Raw genomic sequence first — 18,753 nt, forward strand, 5'->3', positions numbered from 1 at the left:
TTGTGTGCAATGCTCATGGGTAACTGGTAAAAAGCGTTCACTTTCTTGGGAAATCAACGAGACAGATCGTACATGACATGTTGTAGTTTAAGCAGTTGTAGTAGAAGTAGTAATGGGTGATAGTATTTGGTGGTGGTGTCGTATTGTACTAGCAGCAGCAGTTGTTGCTGCTGACATCACTTACTTTAAAAAAAAAAAAAAAAAAAAGGGAAAAGTTGCAGTTTGCTGGTAAATGCGTTGATTTGCTGTTTATGGCTTCACAACAAAACATTGCAGGAGTTGCTACTGTTGACATCACTTAAAAAGAAAACGATTGGAAAAGTTACAGTTTGCAAAAAAAGCAAAATCAATCAGCCAGGATGAATCACATCCAGCTTTTGTCATTTTCGAGATGCTCCCCTCTGGTCGACGGTACAGAAGTATAAGGACGAAAACCAATCGCTTCGCCAATAGCTTTTTCCGGAAAGCATTCAATGCCCTGTCTCTCGAACAAATCCATTATGATAAACAGAACTATGCAATCAACAACCATCTACGTGAAGATCTAGCCATCAGCCCCATCCACATGTAATATGCGGCTTCTGTTCAAACGTGTGTGTGTGTGTGTGTGTGTGTGTGTGTGTGTGTGTGTGTGTGCGCGCGCGCAGTGCGTGCATGTGTGAGTATGCACTAGTTTTTATATTGATATGCACTTGTATGTATCCTAATTTCTACTGTATCTGTGTTTGTGTATGATTTTCGATTTGTGTTCGTACGTTGTAATGTACTACCCCCCACACCCCCCCCCCACCCCCTCCCCCCACCCCACCCCCAATATTCCTTGTGACCCCGGTACACTTGGTAATAAAGACATATTCTATTCTAAATGCGTTGATTTGCTATTTATGGCTTCACAACAAAACATTGCAGGAGTTGAGCAGCAGTAGGGAACAGGTGGCGCTGATGGTTATGGCTGTTGTTGTTGTTGCTGTTGTTGTTGTAGTTGTTGTTGTTGCTGCTGCTGTTGTTGTTGTTGCTGTTGTTGTTGCTGCTGCTGCTGCTGCTGCTGTTGTTGTTGTTGTTGCTGCTGCTGCTGCTTCAAGTTTCACAAAACGTCAACTTGGATCATTCTGATATCCGATCAAATGACCTTTACTTCGGCTGAAGAATGCTATTCCCATGCATTCCGTGTGAATGTGAGAGGATGAGGGTCGTCCACCACACCGGAGTTTGGAATGAGGACGGTGTGGTGCAGCAAAGGAAGAATCACTCGCCTTGTCATAAAAACGGTTGCTTAGGATGTGAAGGTCACGTGGATCATCATGAAGTCCGCTGAAAACAGATCATGCAAATCAGCACACACACACACACACACAGAGAGAGAGAGAGAGAGAGAGAGAGAGAGAGAGATCGTTCGTTTATTCATTTATAGTCTGTTCATCTAAGATGATATTAAACTGAAATAAATGATGTTACTATTATTATTTGTATTATTAGTATTTTTAATATAGAGATTTGTTCGTGCATAAAGATCACTAAAATTTCCCATTAGATTTAAATTCATTAATAGATACATGGATGAAATACATAGACATTTAAGTTATATATGGAAATCATACGGACAGATGTGTTGGCGGGCAGGCACACAGGCAGACAGACAGACAGGCAGGCAGGCAGGCAGACAGGCAGACAGACAGACAGGCAGACAGACAGGCAGGCAGGCAGGTAGGCAGGCAAGCAGACGCGCCAGTGGACAAACAGGTAAGCAGGTGAATGTGAAAGAGAGGGGGCGGAGGAGTGCGGGGAGGGACGGGGGTGGGGGAGGGGGGGCAGGGGAAGAAAGAATCATACAGTGGGGAGCACACAAACCGGCCTCCTCCAACACACACACACACACACACACACATAATGGAAAACGAACGCGGCCCCTTCATCTCCTCCCCCTCCCCCTACCCCGCCCCCCTCCCACAGCTGAAGGAAGGACGGACCTTGTCTGGGCATTGTCTGATTAATGTGTGAGCAAACTGCTTTCAAGTTCATTTTTATTTCGGTTGCAAAAGACAGTTCACCGAAACATGACCAAGCTTATTGTCCTAAAATGCATTTTTAGCTCAATTTATTGAAGGACATTTTTTCACGCACATCAATGTTTACCGCACATTGCACACAGCTAGTAGTATAAGAGATGGGGGTTCTATATACAACTTTTTTGGGCGTATTAGCTTGTGTTAAGACCCTCAAGCATAAAAACAATTTAGTCAAAACCTGTGTATGTTGGAGTAATATGACCCTCAAGCATAAAAAAAAAATATATAGTTAAAACAAGTTATATGTGTATGGAGAGCCAAATCACAAGATAAAAAAAAAAAAATGGTTGGATATGTGTATGGGGGAGCGAAACGGTCATGGGGGTTCTATATACAACCGACCCCAGCCCAAAACCGCGCAATACCGCCCTCAAGCATAAAAACGAAAAACCGGCTTAAATATGTGTATGGAGAGCCAAATGGTCCTTAAAGAGAGGAGGTTGGATCAACCGTTCACATAGTTTGCTTTTTTTTTTTGGATGGTTTACCATCTTGAATATCAAATAGATTTTTCTTTAACAACTGAGTTTTGTGTTTCGATTTTATGTCTGTTTTCATTGCATTGAATTTTTCAACTTCAGCCAGAATGAGACTAAATTCTTCATCGCTTATTTTATCATCTTCTAATGCTTTTGAAATAAGATCATTTATAGTGTTCAGTTTTGACTCGGCCAACACGCGAATCTCGTTGTGCTTCATAGCTTGTGACATTAATTTTTTATGAATAAATTTACAAGTTAAACCAACCACACCAAGGAGACCAGCTCCCACTTCTATTCCAATAGCTACGGGAGCAGCGGCGACACTCAACAGTAATCCAACACCCGATGCCCCAAGGGCGATACTAAGAGTTGTCAGCGTTGTATCCGCGGCTGTAGCGATATTTACACCGCGTTTATATTTTTTATAAAATAAAGTTCTTTCATCACGCTCTTTTTCGAGGTTGTTTTTTATATTCGATATCTCTCGTAGGCGAAACTCCATTATTCTATAGTAATCATTTTTTTTTTTTTAAATGATGGTAACAGGATGAGGAGAGTAGCGCAGTCTTTTAACTAGAGCGGAAAAAAAGTTAGGGTGAATTGATTTTCGGCGAGTTCCACTGCACAAAGTCTGGACCACAGCTAATTTTTTTTTTTTTTCTGGCACGATGCCAACAAATTTCCATTTGAACAAAAGGATTTCTATTGTATATAGACGAAAATGGTTTGGGCGAAAACATATATGGAAGAAATGTACAGTGCAACCTACAAGAACATGGGCATTCGATGTGCCAAAAATGTAGCAATCCATCTATTGCTAGAAAATACCTACGAGAACAATCTCGTGCCAGATATTTCCAATGTGGACTATCTAGCAAACAACAAAGGTAGAACAACTCTACAACCTCTAGAAGGTCTTCCAACTTTTGTAGACGATTTGTATGTATATGGCTATTTGCGACAAAAAGAGTGTATGTATGTCGGTGGAAAATTGCTGTGTGGCAACGACGGATCCGCAAAAAGAATTGTATCTAGAATTTCGACTGCAATATGTGGACTTGTGGAAAAACAAAGTATACAAACTGCCATATCGCAGACAATATCTATGCAGGCAGACTCCAAATCTAGCACAATACGCAGTACAGTACAAAGAATAGAAAAAGACACGAATGCAAAAGCAAAAAAACGTTGGGAGACTATATATGCAAACGAAAAGCCATATGGTATATTTGTTGCAAAAATTGATGTGTCCGAAATTGCAATACAAGACCTACACAAAATATTGCCAATGCTAGAAGAACAGCTGCTAGGACATGGGTATGGTATATATTCTATAGACTATACAAGAGATTTTTCTGGTACACTCGATAGACAAACACTAGTAGACTATCTTGTAGAAGAACTAGACTATAGAGGACAAGGCGACTTTGCAAGTGCTATTGCTTGCGATGCACCAACAATACTAGACAATACAGATAGTGTTGGCAAACATGTATGTACATGGATATCCAAACACAATGGCTATACAATGCGAACAAAACTATACAACAAAATAGTATCCAATTTCGAGGCAGGAGAAGTACGAGAACAATTTGGTGGACATCTAGCAGACTATGTAGACTGTCCAAACGAGCATCTTCGAAAAACATTCTTGCATCCAGATGTACAAAAGAGAGGCTGCACTAGAATAGAAGTATCTTTGTATGCTTGTAGCAATCGTACTCCAGAAAAAGGAGACGAACTAGTGGAAAACGTATTGGAGATAGTTTCGCCACAAGATAGACAACTGTTTGTAGAACAACCAGCAACCCAACAATGGCAGAATATTGCAAGCGTTCTAGATCGTTGTTTTGTTCTTGGCGATAGACCAAATTCCACAATATATGTATGTTGGTATGCACATACTAGAACAAAGAGAATATCTGGCATTCGTGTATCTCCAACAGCTGCAACAGTGGAAGACGACAAAAAATGGAATATCGCTGTAGAATGGGCTATATGCGATTTTGGATTTCGCAATTGTCCTATCTTCCACATCGATATTCTAGCTGCAGACAACGATGGTATACAATACACCAAACTACGTTGCTACACAAAAAATGCGAAAACAATACTAGCAGCATGTAGGAGACCAGTACAAATACACAAAGATGCACCAAGTCCATATATTCTTCTTCCACCAACAAATATAGTAGAATGGGAATGGCGTACACACAAATGTAGTACTATTGGAAAAGAGAAATCTGCATACAGTGTTGTGGAAGTTCCACACAGCAGAGAGTTCTCCACTCTATCCACCCGAAATCGAGAAAAAAGACTACAAGACATAGAAGAGTGTATGGCAGTAGAAAATTGGAAAAAAGATGCATGGAACTATCTAGAACAAAAGCAAATAGAATACCAACAGAATATAGAACATAGAAAACAAGAGCTGGAACAAATACAAGAGTATATACTAGAAAACGAGAGACTCCTTGCTATTTCGAATAGTGTTCGAGAAGTTGTAGAAACAATCCTTTCCAAACAAGAAACCAAAAAAGTGGCAAATATAGCAGACAAAGATAGAATATGGTCCATACTCGGCTATAGGTTGCAAAAAGACAAGACAAATAGAGAATACTATAGAATAGTACTTGGAGCAAAAGATACAGAAGACGTTGTTGCTGTATGGTCGACCAATGGACTACAAAAGTTGTTGTCTGCTGCAGAAAAGTATGTGGAAAAGAAAAAAGACAAATTCGAAAGAGAGCTGTGTTGGTTTCCAAGAGAGGCATGGGAAATAGGATTTTGTAGACCTATCCAATACAACAGCAAACTAGAAAAAAGTAGAAATGGACTAGATATTCGTATACAACCAGCCAAAGAGTTCTACAAAGACAAAGAGACTATACGTTGGAATCCTATAGACGTTGTAGTAGCACCCGACCTTGTAGAACTTCCATCTCTACAAGAAATAGCACTAGAGAAAGAATACGACAAACTAGAAATAGATACAAAACGAGAACTACAGGAAACAGTTGCACCAAATTCGAAGCAACAAATACGAACACTAGACATGCCACCTGGTACCTACATTTGCAAAAAATATGCAACTACAATGTACAGAGGAAACAACCGAACTGTACTATTTCTAGTCCCCAAAGGAGACGACGGAGAACCTACTACAGACGAAGAACATCCAGTATATGGACATTTCCTAGAGAAAGAAATAGAACGCATTGGTGGAACACTATACAAAACAAAAAGTCCACTACTGTGCTATATTGGAGTAGAAAAAACAACTCCACAACGCAAAAAAGATAGAATAGTATCTATTGTGGCAACAACCTGCGAAGATTGTACAGACTAGCATATTCTTCCACCTGGCAGACAAACATAGTATTTCCCACAATATGCAACTGCATATCGTTTCTTGTTGTATTTTCCAAGAATGTGTGGTGCTGGATCTACATGCTCTGCAGCATATTGTTCTATTTCTCCATCGTTTTCTGTGGAGAAACACATTTTTTGTGCACTATTGTTGTAGCGCTGTTCTTCTTTTGCAAATTCTTCGAAGTCGAAGTGTGGAAAGTGTGGTGGATCGAATAGGATAGGCATTTTCTATATATACAATATATACAATATATACAAATAGAAAAATATACAAAACATACTACATCCACGAATTGCACACAAATAGACTCTATGCTATCCTATTCCATTTCAAAAGGGTTTCTAGACTTTGTTGGGATTGTTTCTTTGGCAATATCTCCAGATGTCTTCTTTGGGAGATGGACAAATTGTCGATCTTCTTCGGGTATGTTCCAAACACCATTTTTCTTTGTAGCTTTCCATGTTTTGTACAATATAGAACCAACTGCAAGTGCAATTGGTAGAATATAGCATGCAGTGTTGTATACACAAACGCTATTTTGTATCTGTTCCAACAAAGATTTGGACTCTTCTGCTACGTCTTCTCGTATTTGTTCTACAATGTTGTCCTCTACATCCAACAAAGATAGTATTTCTATGGACATATCTTTGCTTTCTTGTAGTAGAATATCGTTTTGTTCTATGCGAGTATCTATATTTTGCAACATTTTGTACAAATCGTCTATGCTTTTCTTTTCTGCATTGTCCTGCACTACAGGCAGAACACTGTCTGTATCCTTGTTTGTATTTTCCGGTACTACAGGCAAAACATTTTTGTTCTTTGCCTCTCGCCATATTTTGTACAATCTATTTGTACCAATACCAAATTTCTTTTTGGCATCCTCTGCAGACATTCTGCCATGCAGAGATTCTATTTCTTCTATTTCTTCGTGCGACAAATCTTTCTTCCGTGGCATATTCCTATATTTTCCTACCCACATTTGTCCAAAAGACTAGGAAATACCAGGATTCCTGGAAAAACTAGGAAAATGCTATGCAATTGCAATACATCCTAGGAAAGTGCTGTGCAATGCTATACAAATGCTATACAAATGCTATACAAATGCTATACAATGCTATACAAATGCTTCGCACTTTCCTAGGATGTATTGCACATCGAATGCCCATGTTCTTGTAGGTTGCACTGTACATTTCTTCCATATATGTTTTCGCCCAAACCATTTTCGTCTATATACAATAGAAATCCTTTTGTTCAAATGGAAATTTGTTGGCATCGTGCCAGAAAAAAAATTGGTCGACGCTCGTGGAAGAAATTGGCTATGTTCCAATATTGGTGGGAAAAAAAAAAAATTGGCTGTGGTCCAGACTTTGTGCAGTGGAACTCGCCGAAAATCAATTCACCCTAACTTTTTTTCCGCTCTAGTTAGTATCGCCCTTGGGGCATCGGGTGTTGGATTACTGTTGAGTGTCGCCGCTGCTCCCGTAGCTATTGGAATAGAAGTGGGAGCTGGTCTCCTTGGTGTGGTTGGTTTAACTTGTAAATTTATTCATAAAAAATTAATGTCACAAGCTATGAAGCACAACGAGATTCGCGTGTTGGCCGAGTCAAAACTGAACACTATAAATGATCTTATTTCAAAAGCATTAGAAGATGATAAAATAAGCGATGAAGAATTTAGTCTCATTCTGGCTGAAGTTGAAAAATTCAATGCAATGAAAACAGACATAAAATCGAAACACAAAACTCAGTTGTTAAAGAAAAATCTATTTGATATTCAAGATGGTAAACCATCCAAAAAAAAAAAGCAAACTATGTGAACGGTTGATCCAACCTCCTCTCTTTAAGGACCATTTGGCTCTCCATACACATATTTAAGCCGGTTTTTCGTTTTTATGCTTGAGGGCGGTATTGCGCGGTTTTGGGCTGGGGTCGGTTGTATATAGAACCCCCATGACCGTTTCGCTCCCCCATACACATATCCAACCATTTTTTTTTTTTTATCTTGTGATTTGGCTCTCCATACACATATAACTTGATATATTTTTTTTTTTATGCTTGAGGGTCATATTACTCCAACATACACAGGTTTTGACTAAATTGTTTTTATGCTTGAGGGCCTTAACACAAGCTAATACGCCCAAAAAAGTTGTATATAGAACCCCCATCTCTTATACTACTCAGCTGAAAAAAATTGCGGTGGTATGAAAATAGCGGCAATATCCACAAGTTTTCCCCTCCAGACGGAATGAGCAGCGTTCACAAGGCGTGGACGGTCGCTCCGCCAGTCACACAGTGGAGTTGAGGGGAAGAAAAACGGATATTGCCAAAAAGGCAATGGTTTCGGAAGTAGGCCATTTTGCAATACCCCTACATGTTAATTGCTAAAAGATATACTTAACATGCTCCGATTTTCGTATACCTCATACCACTTGACAGAGGAGCTTATAAGGAACTCCAAACAGGCAAAATAAATTTTAAAGCAGTTTGCATACACCGGAGGTGTATTTTGATGTGTGCCTAGATTTTTGTCCCCCGTTCAGTCTGTTTAACTCACTCCGTACGGCCAGTCCTCTCTTCTCCTCTACACAGACCCCTCGGATGTCCAGTGGGTGTCTGAATGACCCAACCTTTAGCTTCCGTCGTCAGAATTGTGGTATTCTTTGTCAACATTCACCTCTTCAGTATAAGAGCCTTCCGCTAGCAATATTTGGATGGTGGTAATTGGGGTGAAACGCTGTTAACGACGTCTCTTTCGCCGTTCGTATGGAGGGAGTTAATCCATGCCTACAGCTCCTCTGGAGAGTTCGCTTGGAGTTGTCCCCCTCCATCTGTGGTCATTGCGATCCTATCATAATAACTTTACTGAACAGCATTTCAGTGGTTGTCCCACAAACTATCCAGGCTGTACTTTTTTATGCTTGCGGACATCTTTAGTGGGGAAGCATTGCCAGGTATAAGCGACTGAAGTGTGTGTGTCTGTGAGTGTGTGTATGTTTGTGTGGTTTTTACGGTTTGTATCTGAAGGTTGATCAAAATATTTCACGAGCAAATTTCAGTGTTGAGCTGTGGTCAGAAGACTGCACACACGTCAAGTTTAACGACTCTCTCTCTCTCTCTCTTTCTCTCATTATTTCCATTTCTAAATTTACAAGCTCAGTTTGTTGAAGTTGATATCTGTAAAACCTGTTGCAACAAGACCAACCTGTCTTTCTTCTTGTATCCAACGTGGAACCATCTTTCAAACACAAGCAGGATCTTTTTCCTTTGCTTTGTCCACCAGTGTAATGCTCAGTGTACACCCTGGACCCCAGACCCGGTCCTTGACAACTGGTGGTATCCTGAAGGGAACAGGTGTTCATGTAGCCTACCTTCTGTGTGACACAGCGGGAACAGGTGTTCAGGTAGCCTACCTACAGTGTGACACAACGGGAACAGGTGTTCAGGTAGTCTACAGTGTGACACAGCGGGAACAGGTGTTCATGTAGCCTACCTTCTGTGTGACACAGCGGGAACAGGTGTTCAGGTAGCCTACCTACAGTGTGACACAGCAGGAACAGGTGTTCATGTAGCCTACCTACAGTGTGACACAACGGGAACAGGTGTTCAGGTAGTCTACAGTGTGACACAGCGGGAACAGGTGTTCATGTAGCCTACCTTCTGTGTGACACAGCGGGAACAGGTGTTCAGGCAGCCTACCTACAGTGTGACACAGCGGGAACATGTGTTCAGATAACCTACCTACAGTGTGACACAGCGGGAACAGGTGTTCAGATAACCTACCTACAGTGTGACACAGCGGGAACAGGTGTTCATGTAGCCTACCTACAGTGTGACACAGTGGGAACAGGTGTTCATGTAGCCTACCTACAGTGTGACACAGCGGGAACAGGTGTTCAAGTAACCTACCTACAGTGTGACACAGCGGGAACAGGTGTTCAGGTATCCTACCTGCAGTGTGACACAGCCGGAACAGGTGTTCAGGTATCCTACCTGCAGTGTGACACAGCCGGAACAGGTATTCATGTAGCCTACCTACAGTGTGACACAGCGGGAACAGGTGTTCAGGTAGCCTACCTACAGTGTGACACAGCGGGAACAGGTATTTGTGTAGCCTACCTACAGTGTGACACAGCGGGAACAGGTGTTCAGGTCACCTACAGTGTGACACAGAGGGAACAGGTATTGAGGTAGCCTACAATGTGACACATCAGGAACAGGTGTTCAGGTAGCTTACCTACAGTGTGACACAGCGGGAACAGGTGTTCAGGTAGCCTACAGTGTGACACAGCGGGAACAGGTGTTCAGGTAACCTACAGTGTGACACAGCGGGAACAGGTATTCATGTAGCCTACAGTGTGACATAGCGTTAACAGGTGTTCAGGTAGCTTACCTACAGTGTGACACAGCGGACAACACGTCCTCTAAAACATCCAGGGAACTAGAGGAGGCGGCGAGTTGAAAGAAGTACTGGGAGTAAAGGGAGTAGTTTTCACGTGAACCTCGACAGCTGACCCCCTTCACCCCCCTCACTCACCCGTGTCATAGACGGTGTCCCAGTTGCAGGCGGCATCGTTTGGTGAGAAGTAGAGCACGGGCAGACCGGCCACCCGCTGTTCCCAGGGGCATATGCCGGGCACAGAGGTCTGGGTGTGGTGATCAGCCACTGTGAGCCACCCGATGTCAACATTACACCCGCCGTGAGACACGCTCAGGTAGAACCGCCGGTACACCTGGGGTATCCTGTCGTACCACAGCCACCACGGGGTGTGTCCGTTAGTGTGTCACACACACACACACACACACACACACACACACACACACACACACATGCACATGCACATGCACATTCACACTCACTCACATGCACATGCACACACACAGACACTTTCACACACACACACACACACACACACACACACACACACACACACACACACACACACACACACACGATGACGTACCCATCAATGCTGAAGTAGTTGGCTCCAGAAGACATCATGTCTGTCCAGGAGGAGGTCAGGAGACGTGCTTTATCCAGCCACGTCATGCGCGTGCTGCCCTGTCCGTTGAACGTCATCTCCACCACCACCGACCCGCCCTTGTACAGCCTGAGGCGTACCTGTAAGACAACACCTGTCGCTGGGGGAGGATGGAAGGGGTGCTGGGGGAGGGAGGATTGGTGTGGGTGTTTGTGTTGGTTGGTTAGGTGTTTGTGTTGGTTGGGTATTTGTGCTGGTTTGGTTGGGTGTTTATGTTGGTTGGGTTTTGTGTTGGTTGGTTGGGTGTTTGTGTTGGTTGGGTTTTGTGTTGGTTGGTTGGGTGTTTGTGTTGGTTGGTTGGGTGTTTGTGTTGGTTGGGTATTTGTGTTGGTTTGGTTGGGTGTTTGTGTTGGTTGGGTTTTGTGTTGGTTGGTTGGGTGTTTGTGTTGGTTGGTTGGGTGTTTGTGTTGGTTGGGTTTTGTGTTGGTTGGTTGGGTGCTTGTGTTGGTTGGGTTTTGTGTTGGTTGGTTGGGTGTTTGTGTTGGTTGGTTGGGTGTTTGTACTGGTTGGGTTTTGTGTTGGTTGGTTGGGTGCTTGTGTTGGTTGGGTTTTGTGTTGGTTGGTTGGGTGTTTGTGTTGGTTGGTTGGGTGTTTGTGTTGGTTGGGTTTGTGTTGGTTGGTTGGGTGCTTGTGTTGGTTGGGTTTTTGTGTTGCTTGTGGTTTTGTGTTGCTTGGTTTGTCCGTTGGTCGCTTGGGTTTTGTGTTGGTCGCTTGGGTTTTCCACGTGTTCTGAACAACATGGTACGACACCCTCTCTCTTCCTCTTGTGTGTCAGTCCAGTGATGATAACAACACCACCATGAACACACTGACATTAGGAGTGAACTCACCTAAGTGATGTCAGTCCAGTGATGATAACAACACCACCATGAACACACTGACAAGGAATGAACTCACAAAGACACTGACAGAGAGAGAACTCACCTGGTTGACGTTGGTCCAGCGGTCCAGGAGATAGCCCCGGAAGTGACTCTGGCAGGGAAGGGAACTGGACGGCAGAACACAGCCCAGCATCTCATTGGCGTCGTCATGACGACCATCATCATGCCACGTGTCCCAGACGTTCTTGCCAATTCCTGACGTCACACGGAACACCAGAGCCCAGTCGGAGTCTGTGGTCACGGGGTCTGCCACAGATTCACCAAAATAACATGATTTAAACAGCGTTATCACTTTCAATGCCGCAATCGATTTATCACGCTTAGAAAAGGATACTTAAATGCTAATTTAGGAACATCATTGGTAGATCGGCAATAGTGCTCTGACTAAGACAATTCCTTTCCACCCGAACATGCTGGGTTCGAATCTGCTCTCAGGCCTTTTTTCACCCGAAGCTTTATGATAACAAATGCCTAACACATTTTAACTTTTTTTTCTTTTTTAAGTGTATCACAAGTGAGTCTTAAAGGCATTGCCTCTCTTGTTTTACTTATACATACCATTTATTTGTTGGATGATTTTATTTGTAAATATTTTTGTGCAATATCCTATTGTCTTAACGTGTATGTGTGTGTGAGAGAGAGAGAGGAGGGGGGGGGAGGGGTATTCTATTTTTCATCTATTGGGAATTGTTATTTGACTAGTTTATGTTGCGCATGTTCATTTTTTGTTGGTGTATAGAACGAGCCTGTAATTGCTCATGTTAATTTCCATGTGGATTAGATAATGTGTTTTTGAGTGATTAATTGATTGATTGAACCACCGGGTGTCAAGTGACCCTTTTTTTTTGTCCCAAATTTACGAAATGTCCATGTTTCGTTAAGAAAATATCTTCAAAAAAGCGGCCCCGCACAAGTACTTGTATCTAAATGACCTCGCCTTGTGGCCGTACAAAGAACTTGCTCACACAGAAAATGTACATGAGTTGTAATGTATTGTTATCGGATTTTCTCATTTATTGCTGCACAGTTTGCTGGCTTACAATAATCAGTTGAAAATATGTACGATGTACTTTTGCTCTTCAGTCTACGCTTGAAATAGTTTCAATGCATACCTTCTGGAATGTCTTAAGCATCAGTAAAGCTTCCGTTTGACAATATGTCTGTTTTTCTTCTGTACTGATTTGAGTTAAACAGATTTAATAGATACGTCTAGATTGGTCGCGAATTATCATTAGCAATGAATTCCCCATATTCATTGATAACAATGACATATGTCCCGTTACATGTTACATTCTATCATAACGTATTACATTGTGACATTGATAACAATGACATAATTTTACCCCGTTATATGTTACATTCTATCATAACGTATTGAGTTGTGACATTGATAACAATGACATATACCCCTTTATATGTGTTACATTCTATCATAACCTATTACATTGTGACATTCATAATAATGACATAATTATACTCCTTTATATGTTACATTCTAATAAAGACTGCCAGAGGAAGAAGGACCAGTTCTTGCAAACCAGGCAACTCGTACAGAAGAGGCTGCGTGAGATGAAGAACACCTGGTGGGAGAGAAAGTCCGAAGAGCTTTCGTCCGCTGCTGATGCTCACGACATGAAGACCTTCCATGATGGTCTCCGAGCTGTGTATGGGCCAAGAGTCACAGGATCAACCCCTGTCCGAGCCTTGGACCATATCACCCTCCTGACAGACAAGAAAGGCATCCTTGCCCACTGGGCAGAGCACTTCAACACCCTCCTCAACAGGGACTCGTCCGTATCTGACGAGGTAATTGTAGCCCTCCCACAGCTACCAGTCAGTGACTCGCTAGCTGCCCCTCCCACCAAGGCCGAGATCCGGAAGGCCCTGAAGCTGACAACGTCAGGAAAAGCACCAGGAGCGGATGGAATCCAGGCTGACATCTACAAGTATGGAGGCGAGGTGCTGACAGACAAGCTGACCGCTCTGTTCCAGTCTATCTGGGAGAGAGAGGAGATCCCCCAGAATTTCAAGGATGCTTCAATTGTCCACATTTACAAACGGAAGGGAGACGAAACATCCTGCGATAACCACCGTGGAATCTCTCTCCTCTGCATCGCCGGCAAGATCTTCGCCCGCATCATACTGAACAGACTGGTTGACCATGTCTCCAACACAGTCATCCCTGAAGCACAGTGTGGCTTCCGCTCAGGCAGTGGAACATGTGACATGGTGTTTGCCGTACGCCAGATGCAAGAGAAGTGCCGTGAGCAGAACAAAGAACTCCACATGGTCTTTGTAGACCTGACTAAGGCCTTCGACACGGCGAACCGCCGTGGTCTGTGGAAGATCCTCCTAAAGTTCGGCTGCCCAGAGAGCCTAATCCAGCTGATTGCGTCATTCCACGATGGTATGCAGGCATGAGTACAGGAAGATACTGACATGTCGGATCCGCTCCCTGTGGTAAATGGAGTGAAGCAGGGCTGCGTCCTGGCACCCACACTGTTCTCCATTCTCTTCTCTGCCATGCTGATTGATGCCTAGCCTTCCAAGACTGTGACCGGGGCATCTACATTCAGTTTCGCACAGATGGCAAACTCTTCAAATTGCGGCGACTCTGTGCCAGGTCCAGGGTGTTGAGGCACTGTTGAGAGAGTTCTTCTTCGCTGATGACTGCGCACTTGCTGCACACACTCATGAGGACATGCAGTTCATTATGGACAGGTTCTCAACCTCCTGCAGGCGCTTTAGACTCACTATCAGCCTCAGCAAGACCGAGTCCATGTACCAACCAGCTAGCTCACAGAACGCCAGTGCCTCCCCCCACCTGCAATCAAGATCGATGACACAGAGATCAAGTCAGTCGACAAGTTTTGCTACCTGTGCAGCACCCTATGCAGCAACGGAGCCCTTGATGCAGAAGTGACGCTGCACATCGCCAAGACCAGCTCCGCCTTTGGCAGACTCAACAACAGGCTGTGGAACAACAAAGGCATCAGGCTTCGCACCAAAATCAAAACCTACAGAGCTGTTGTGCTGACCACCTTGCTGTACTGCTGTGAAACATGGACGACGTATCGCCGTCACATTCAGCAACTTGAGCAGTTTCACCAGAGATGCCTACGAAAGATCCTCGGCATAAAGTGGTAAGACAGGATCTCCAACCTCCAGGTCCTAGAGAGGAGCGGCCTGCCCAGCATCGAAAGCCTGCTGATCCAGTGCCAGCTACGCTGGACAGGACACGTTGTCCCCATGACAGACAGCAGGATATCGAAAATGCTCTTGTATGACCAGCTGAATGAAGGCCACCGCGAACTTGGAAGACCCTGCAAGCGCTTCAAGGACACCTTGGAGACAAACTTCAAAGCCTGTGACATAGACATCGCTTCCTGGGAAACTGATGCCCTTGACCACTCTCGCTGGAGGATGCTGTGCTCTAGTGGCATAAAGACGTTTGAAAACAAGAGAACGCTGGCCATTAAGGAGAAGCACATCCAGAATCGGCCTCTTCTCCCATGTGAGGACACACACCGACAGATAAGCCTGCCTGCTTACTCATCCGTCGGCCCGACGGGAGACTCCATCATCACCCCCACACCACATACACCCCTCAACACTATGATATATAACCACCACCCCACACCACATCCACCCCTCAACACCATGATATATAGCCCCCACCCCCACACCACATCCACCCCTCAACACCATGATATATAACCCCCACCCCCACACCACATACACCCCTCAACACCATGATATATAGCCCCCACCCCCACACCACATCCACCACTCAACACCATGATATATAACCCCCACACCACATACACCCCTCACACCATGATATATAGCCCCCCACCCCCCACACCACATCCACCACTCAACACCATGATATATAACCCCCACCCCCACACCACATCCACCACTCAACACCATGATATATAACCCCCACCACCACACCACATCCATCCCTCAACACCATGATACATAGCCACCACCACCTCACAACATCCACTTTTTCACTGTTGCTAACCAGCACTCAGCACCATGATATTCCTGCCAGCAAATAGCCCCATGGTTATTTTTTTCACTGTTGCTAACTTCACTCAGCATCACGATATCCCTGTCAGCAAATGGCCCCACGGTTATTTTTTTCACTGTTACTAGCCACCACTCAACACCATGATATCCCTGTCAGCAAATAGCCCCATGGTTATTTTTTTTTACTGTTGCTAACCTCCACTCAGCACCATATCCCTGTCAGCAAATAGCCCCATGCTTTTTTTTTTTTTTCACTGTTGCTAACCTCTACTCAGCACCATATCCCTGTCAGCAAATAGCCCCATGGTTATTTTTTTTCACCTTTGCCAAGGAAAGAGCGGTATTTCTGACAGCTGGCCATGTTGCCGCTTACCTTCCTGCAGGAAGGTCCAGCCCGCTGATGACGTCAGACTGCCCGCTGCCTCGTGCAGATACACACCCAGCAGTTCACACGTCAGCACTGACGTCGCACTGTTCCACTGGGCGTTGACGCTGACACAAGCTGACGTTATTTTGCAGTGAACTGCACATCGTGCAGTGCTTCGGTAGCTGTGTCTGTTGAAGGTGACGGTGTGTATGGGACTGACGGCCAGGCGCTGGTGACGCCGTGCAGTGTACACAGTGCACGTGGACAGGCCAATGAGGGTGAAGGTCATCAGCGCCAGTAGTTGTGTCTCCATGGCGTGTGGTCGTCGTTGTTCAACAGATGAGGTGTGGCGGGTCTCCTTGTCCTTTCAGCTCTCCCTTCTTCCTGCTGACGTGGCCAGCTGTGCTGAGGCAATGGAAGTGGTAATAATAATAATAATATTTTATTTTCATATAGCGCTATAATACAAGCATAAGCAAGCTCTAAGCGCTTTACAATCCAGTACCTAAAGTGAAACAAGAAAGCATATAAAAAGTAGTAGGAACATAAAACAGAATCATTAATATTATAAAAAACACAATGCATAAAACTATCAAAGTAACATACTATCAATACTACGAATGTTACACTCCAACACTCAGACTAACACACACGCACAGACACATGCATGATTAAACGGCTGAGATGACAGCAATTTTCACTGAAAAACATACAGGTATAAAGGAACATAATTGTAATCTGCATGCCACAGATTTGGTAAAAATTGTGAAATAGAATTTTGGATAGAAAAGGTAAAAGGGGTAAAAATCGGGTCATTCTCCCTTTCGAACCACACCACCACCATCCATCTGCCCACCCCCATTCTCTCTACTCTCCCATCACACACACTCACATTGCCATGGGCCTGGGACAACAGCACTATTTGAGTTATGACATGTATTTTTTAAAGAGATAAGTTTTAAGATTTGCTTTAAAGGTAGATAGATGAGTTGTTTGTCTGAGAGCAATAGGCAGAGAGTTCCAAGTTGTTGGGCCAAAGACGGAAAATGACCTCTTTCCACAGGAGTTAAGGAAGTATCGGGGAACAGTTAGCTGGAAGGAATCAAGAGATCTCAATGTTCTGTTTGGCAAGTACGGGTTACAAGCTCAGAAAGATATGAGGGTGTGGTATCACAATTCAGGCACTGAAAGCATAGACAGACAACTTTATATTCAATTCTGGTTTGAACAGGCAACCAATGAAGTGTCCGCAAGAGAGCAGTAGCGCTCTCTCTCCTCGACTTTTAACTCTCTCCATACGAACGGCGAAAGAGACGACGTTAACAGCGTTTCACCCCAATTACCACCATCAAAATATTGCAAGCGGAAGGCTCTTATACTGAAGATGTGAATGTTGACAAAGAATATCACAATTCTGATGACGGAAGCTAAAGGTTGGGTCATTCAGACACCCACTGGACATCCGAGGGGTCTGTGTAGAGGAGAAGAGAGGACTGGCCGTACTAAGTGAGCTAAAGGACGAGTCGAGTTGCACTATTCTGTATTTTCTAGAGCTTGTAGAGTTTATCACTGGGAAGGCCAACTAAGAGAGAATTACAATAATCTAGGCGGGATAAAATGAAGGCAACAGCAAGTTTGTTGGCGGCATCAACAGACAGGAAGGGGCGGATTTTTACTCATCTCACGAAGCTGAAAGTAAAGAACTTTACACAGGTGGTTCACATGAGTTTCCACCGTGAGGGATAAATCGAGGTAAAAACCAAGATTGCGGACAGAACTGGAAAAAGAAATTTCCATGCCAGAACAAATGATAGACGTTGTATTTATCACTGCTGGAACTGGGTGAAACATACGTTGACTGTGTGTCAGTGCTGTATGATATCATACGTTGACTGTGTGTCAGTGCTACATGATATACGTTGACTGTGTGTCAGTGCTACATGATATACGTTGACTGTGTGTCAGTGCTACATGATATACGTTGACTGTGTGTCAGTGCTACATGATATACGTTGACTGTGTGTCAGTGCTGTATGATATACGTTGACTGTGTGTCAGTGCTGTATGATATACGTTGACTGTGTGTCAGTGCTACATGATATACGTTGACTGTGTGTCAGTGCTGTATGATATACATTGATTGGGTGTCAGGTTTACTTGAAAGGAACAAAGAACCAAATGACATGATGCTGACAAAAAGTGTATTGTTCATTGCTGATCGTTTCATTCTGTGTTATGAAGGAGGTCAGAAATCTTGATGCCACACAGCTGAACAGCCGCAGCAGCATCGGCGTGTACAAGTTACTACAGACATTGTGATGACAATGACTGTTCTTAAACACTCAGTCATGAACATCCATTGTAAAAGAAAACATCTCTGTGAAGAAATCACTATGTCATTTCTGGTCATTCTGTTCTTCACCACTCTTTTGCTGATGATACTCAGCTACAAAATTCTGCAGAACCAAACCAAGTACACAGTCTGATTCTGTCAATGCAGGATTGTA

General features: G+C 43.7%; 1 protein-coding gene across 1 annotated transcript; it reads right to left on the bottom strand.

Moving 5' to 3' along the window:
• Nucleotides 1-1,221: 1,221 nt before the first annotated feature.
• LOC143284987 (uncharacterized) lies at nucleotides 1,222-16,559 on the bottom strand. The gene is made up of 5 exons (XM_076592149.1): nucleotides 16,253-16,559; nucleotides 11,885-12,087; nucleotides 10,883-11,040; nucleotides 10,456-10,661; nucleotides 1,222-1,311 (listed from the first exon to the last, which is right to left on the bottom strand). The coding sequence occupies exons 1-5, from the start codon at nucleotides 16,557-16,559 to the stop codon at nucleotides 1,274-1,276; spliced, it is 912 nt and encodes a 303-aa protein (XP_076448264.1). The 3' UTR covers nucleotides 1,222-1,273.
• Between the last annotated feature and the right edge of the window lie 2,194 nt (nucleotides 16,560-18,753).

Source organism: Babylonia areolata, chromosome 8 (assembly GCF_041734735.1).
Source record: "Babylonia areolata isolate BAREFJ2019XMU chromosome 8, ASM4173473v1, whole genome shotgun sequence".
NCBI lineage: Eukaryota > Metazoa > Mollusca > Gastropoda > Neogastropoda > Buccinidae > Babylonia > Babylonia areolata.

Bases quoted from the DNA above. Each gene is read 5' to 3' on its own strand.
- LOC143284987 (XM_076592149.1), bottom strand. From the start codon at position 16,559: ATGGAGACACAACTACTGGCGCTGATGACCTTCACCCTCATTGGCCTG. The intron at 12,088-16,252 runs GTAAGCGGCAAC...AATCTGTGGCAG, and splicing joins CTGGACCTTCCTGCAGGAAG to ACCCCGTGACCACAGACTCC. The intron at 11,041-11,884 runs GTGAGTTCTCTC...GTTGTCTTACAG, and splicing joins GCTGGACCAACGTCAACCAG to GTACGCCTCAGGCTGTACAA.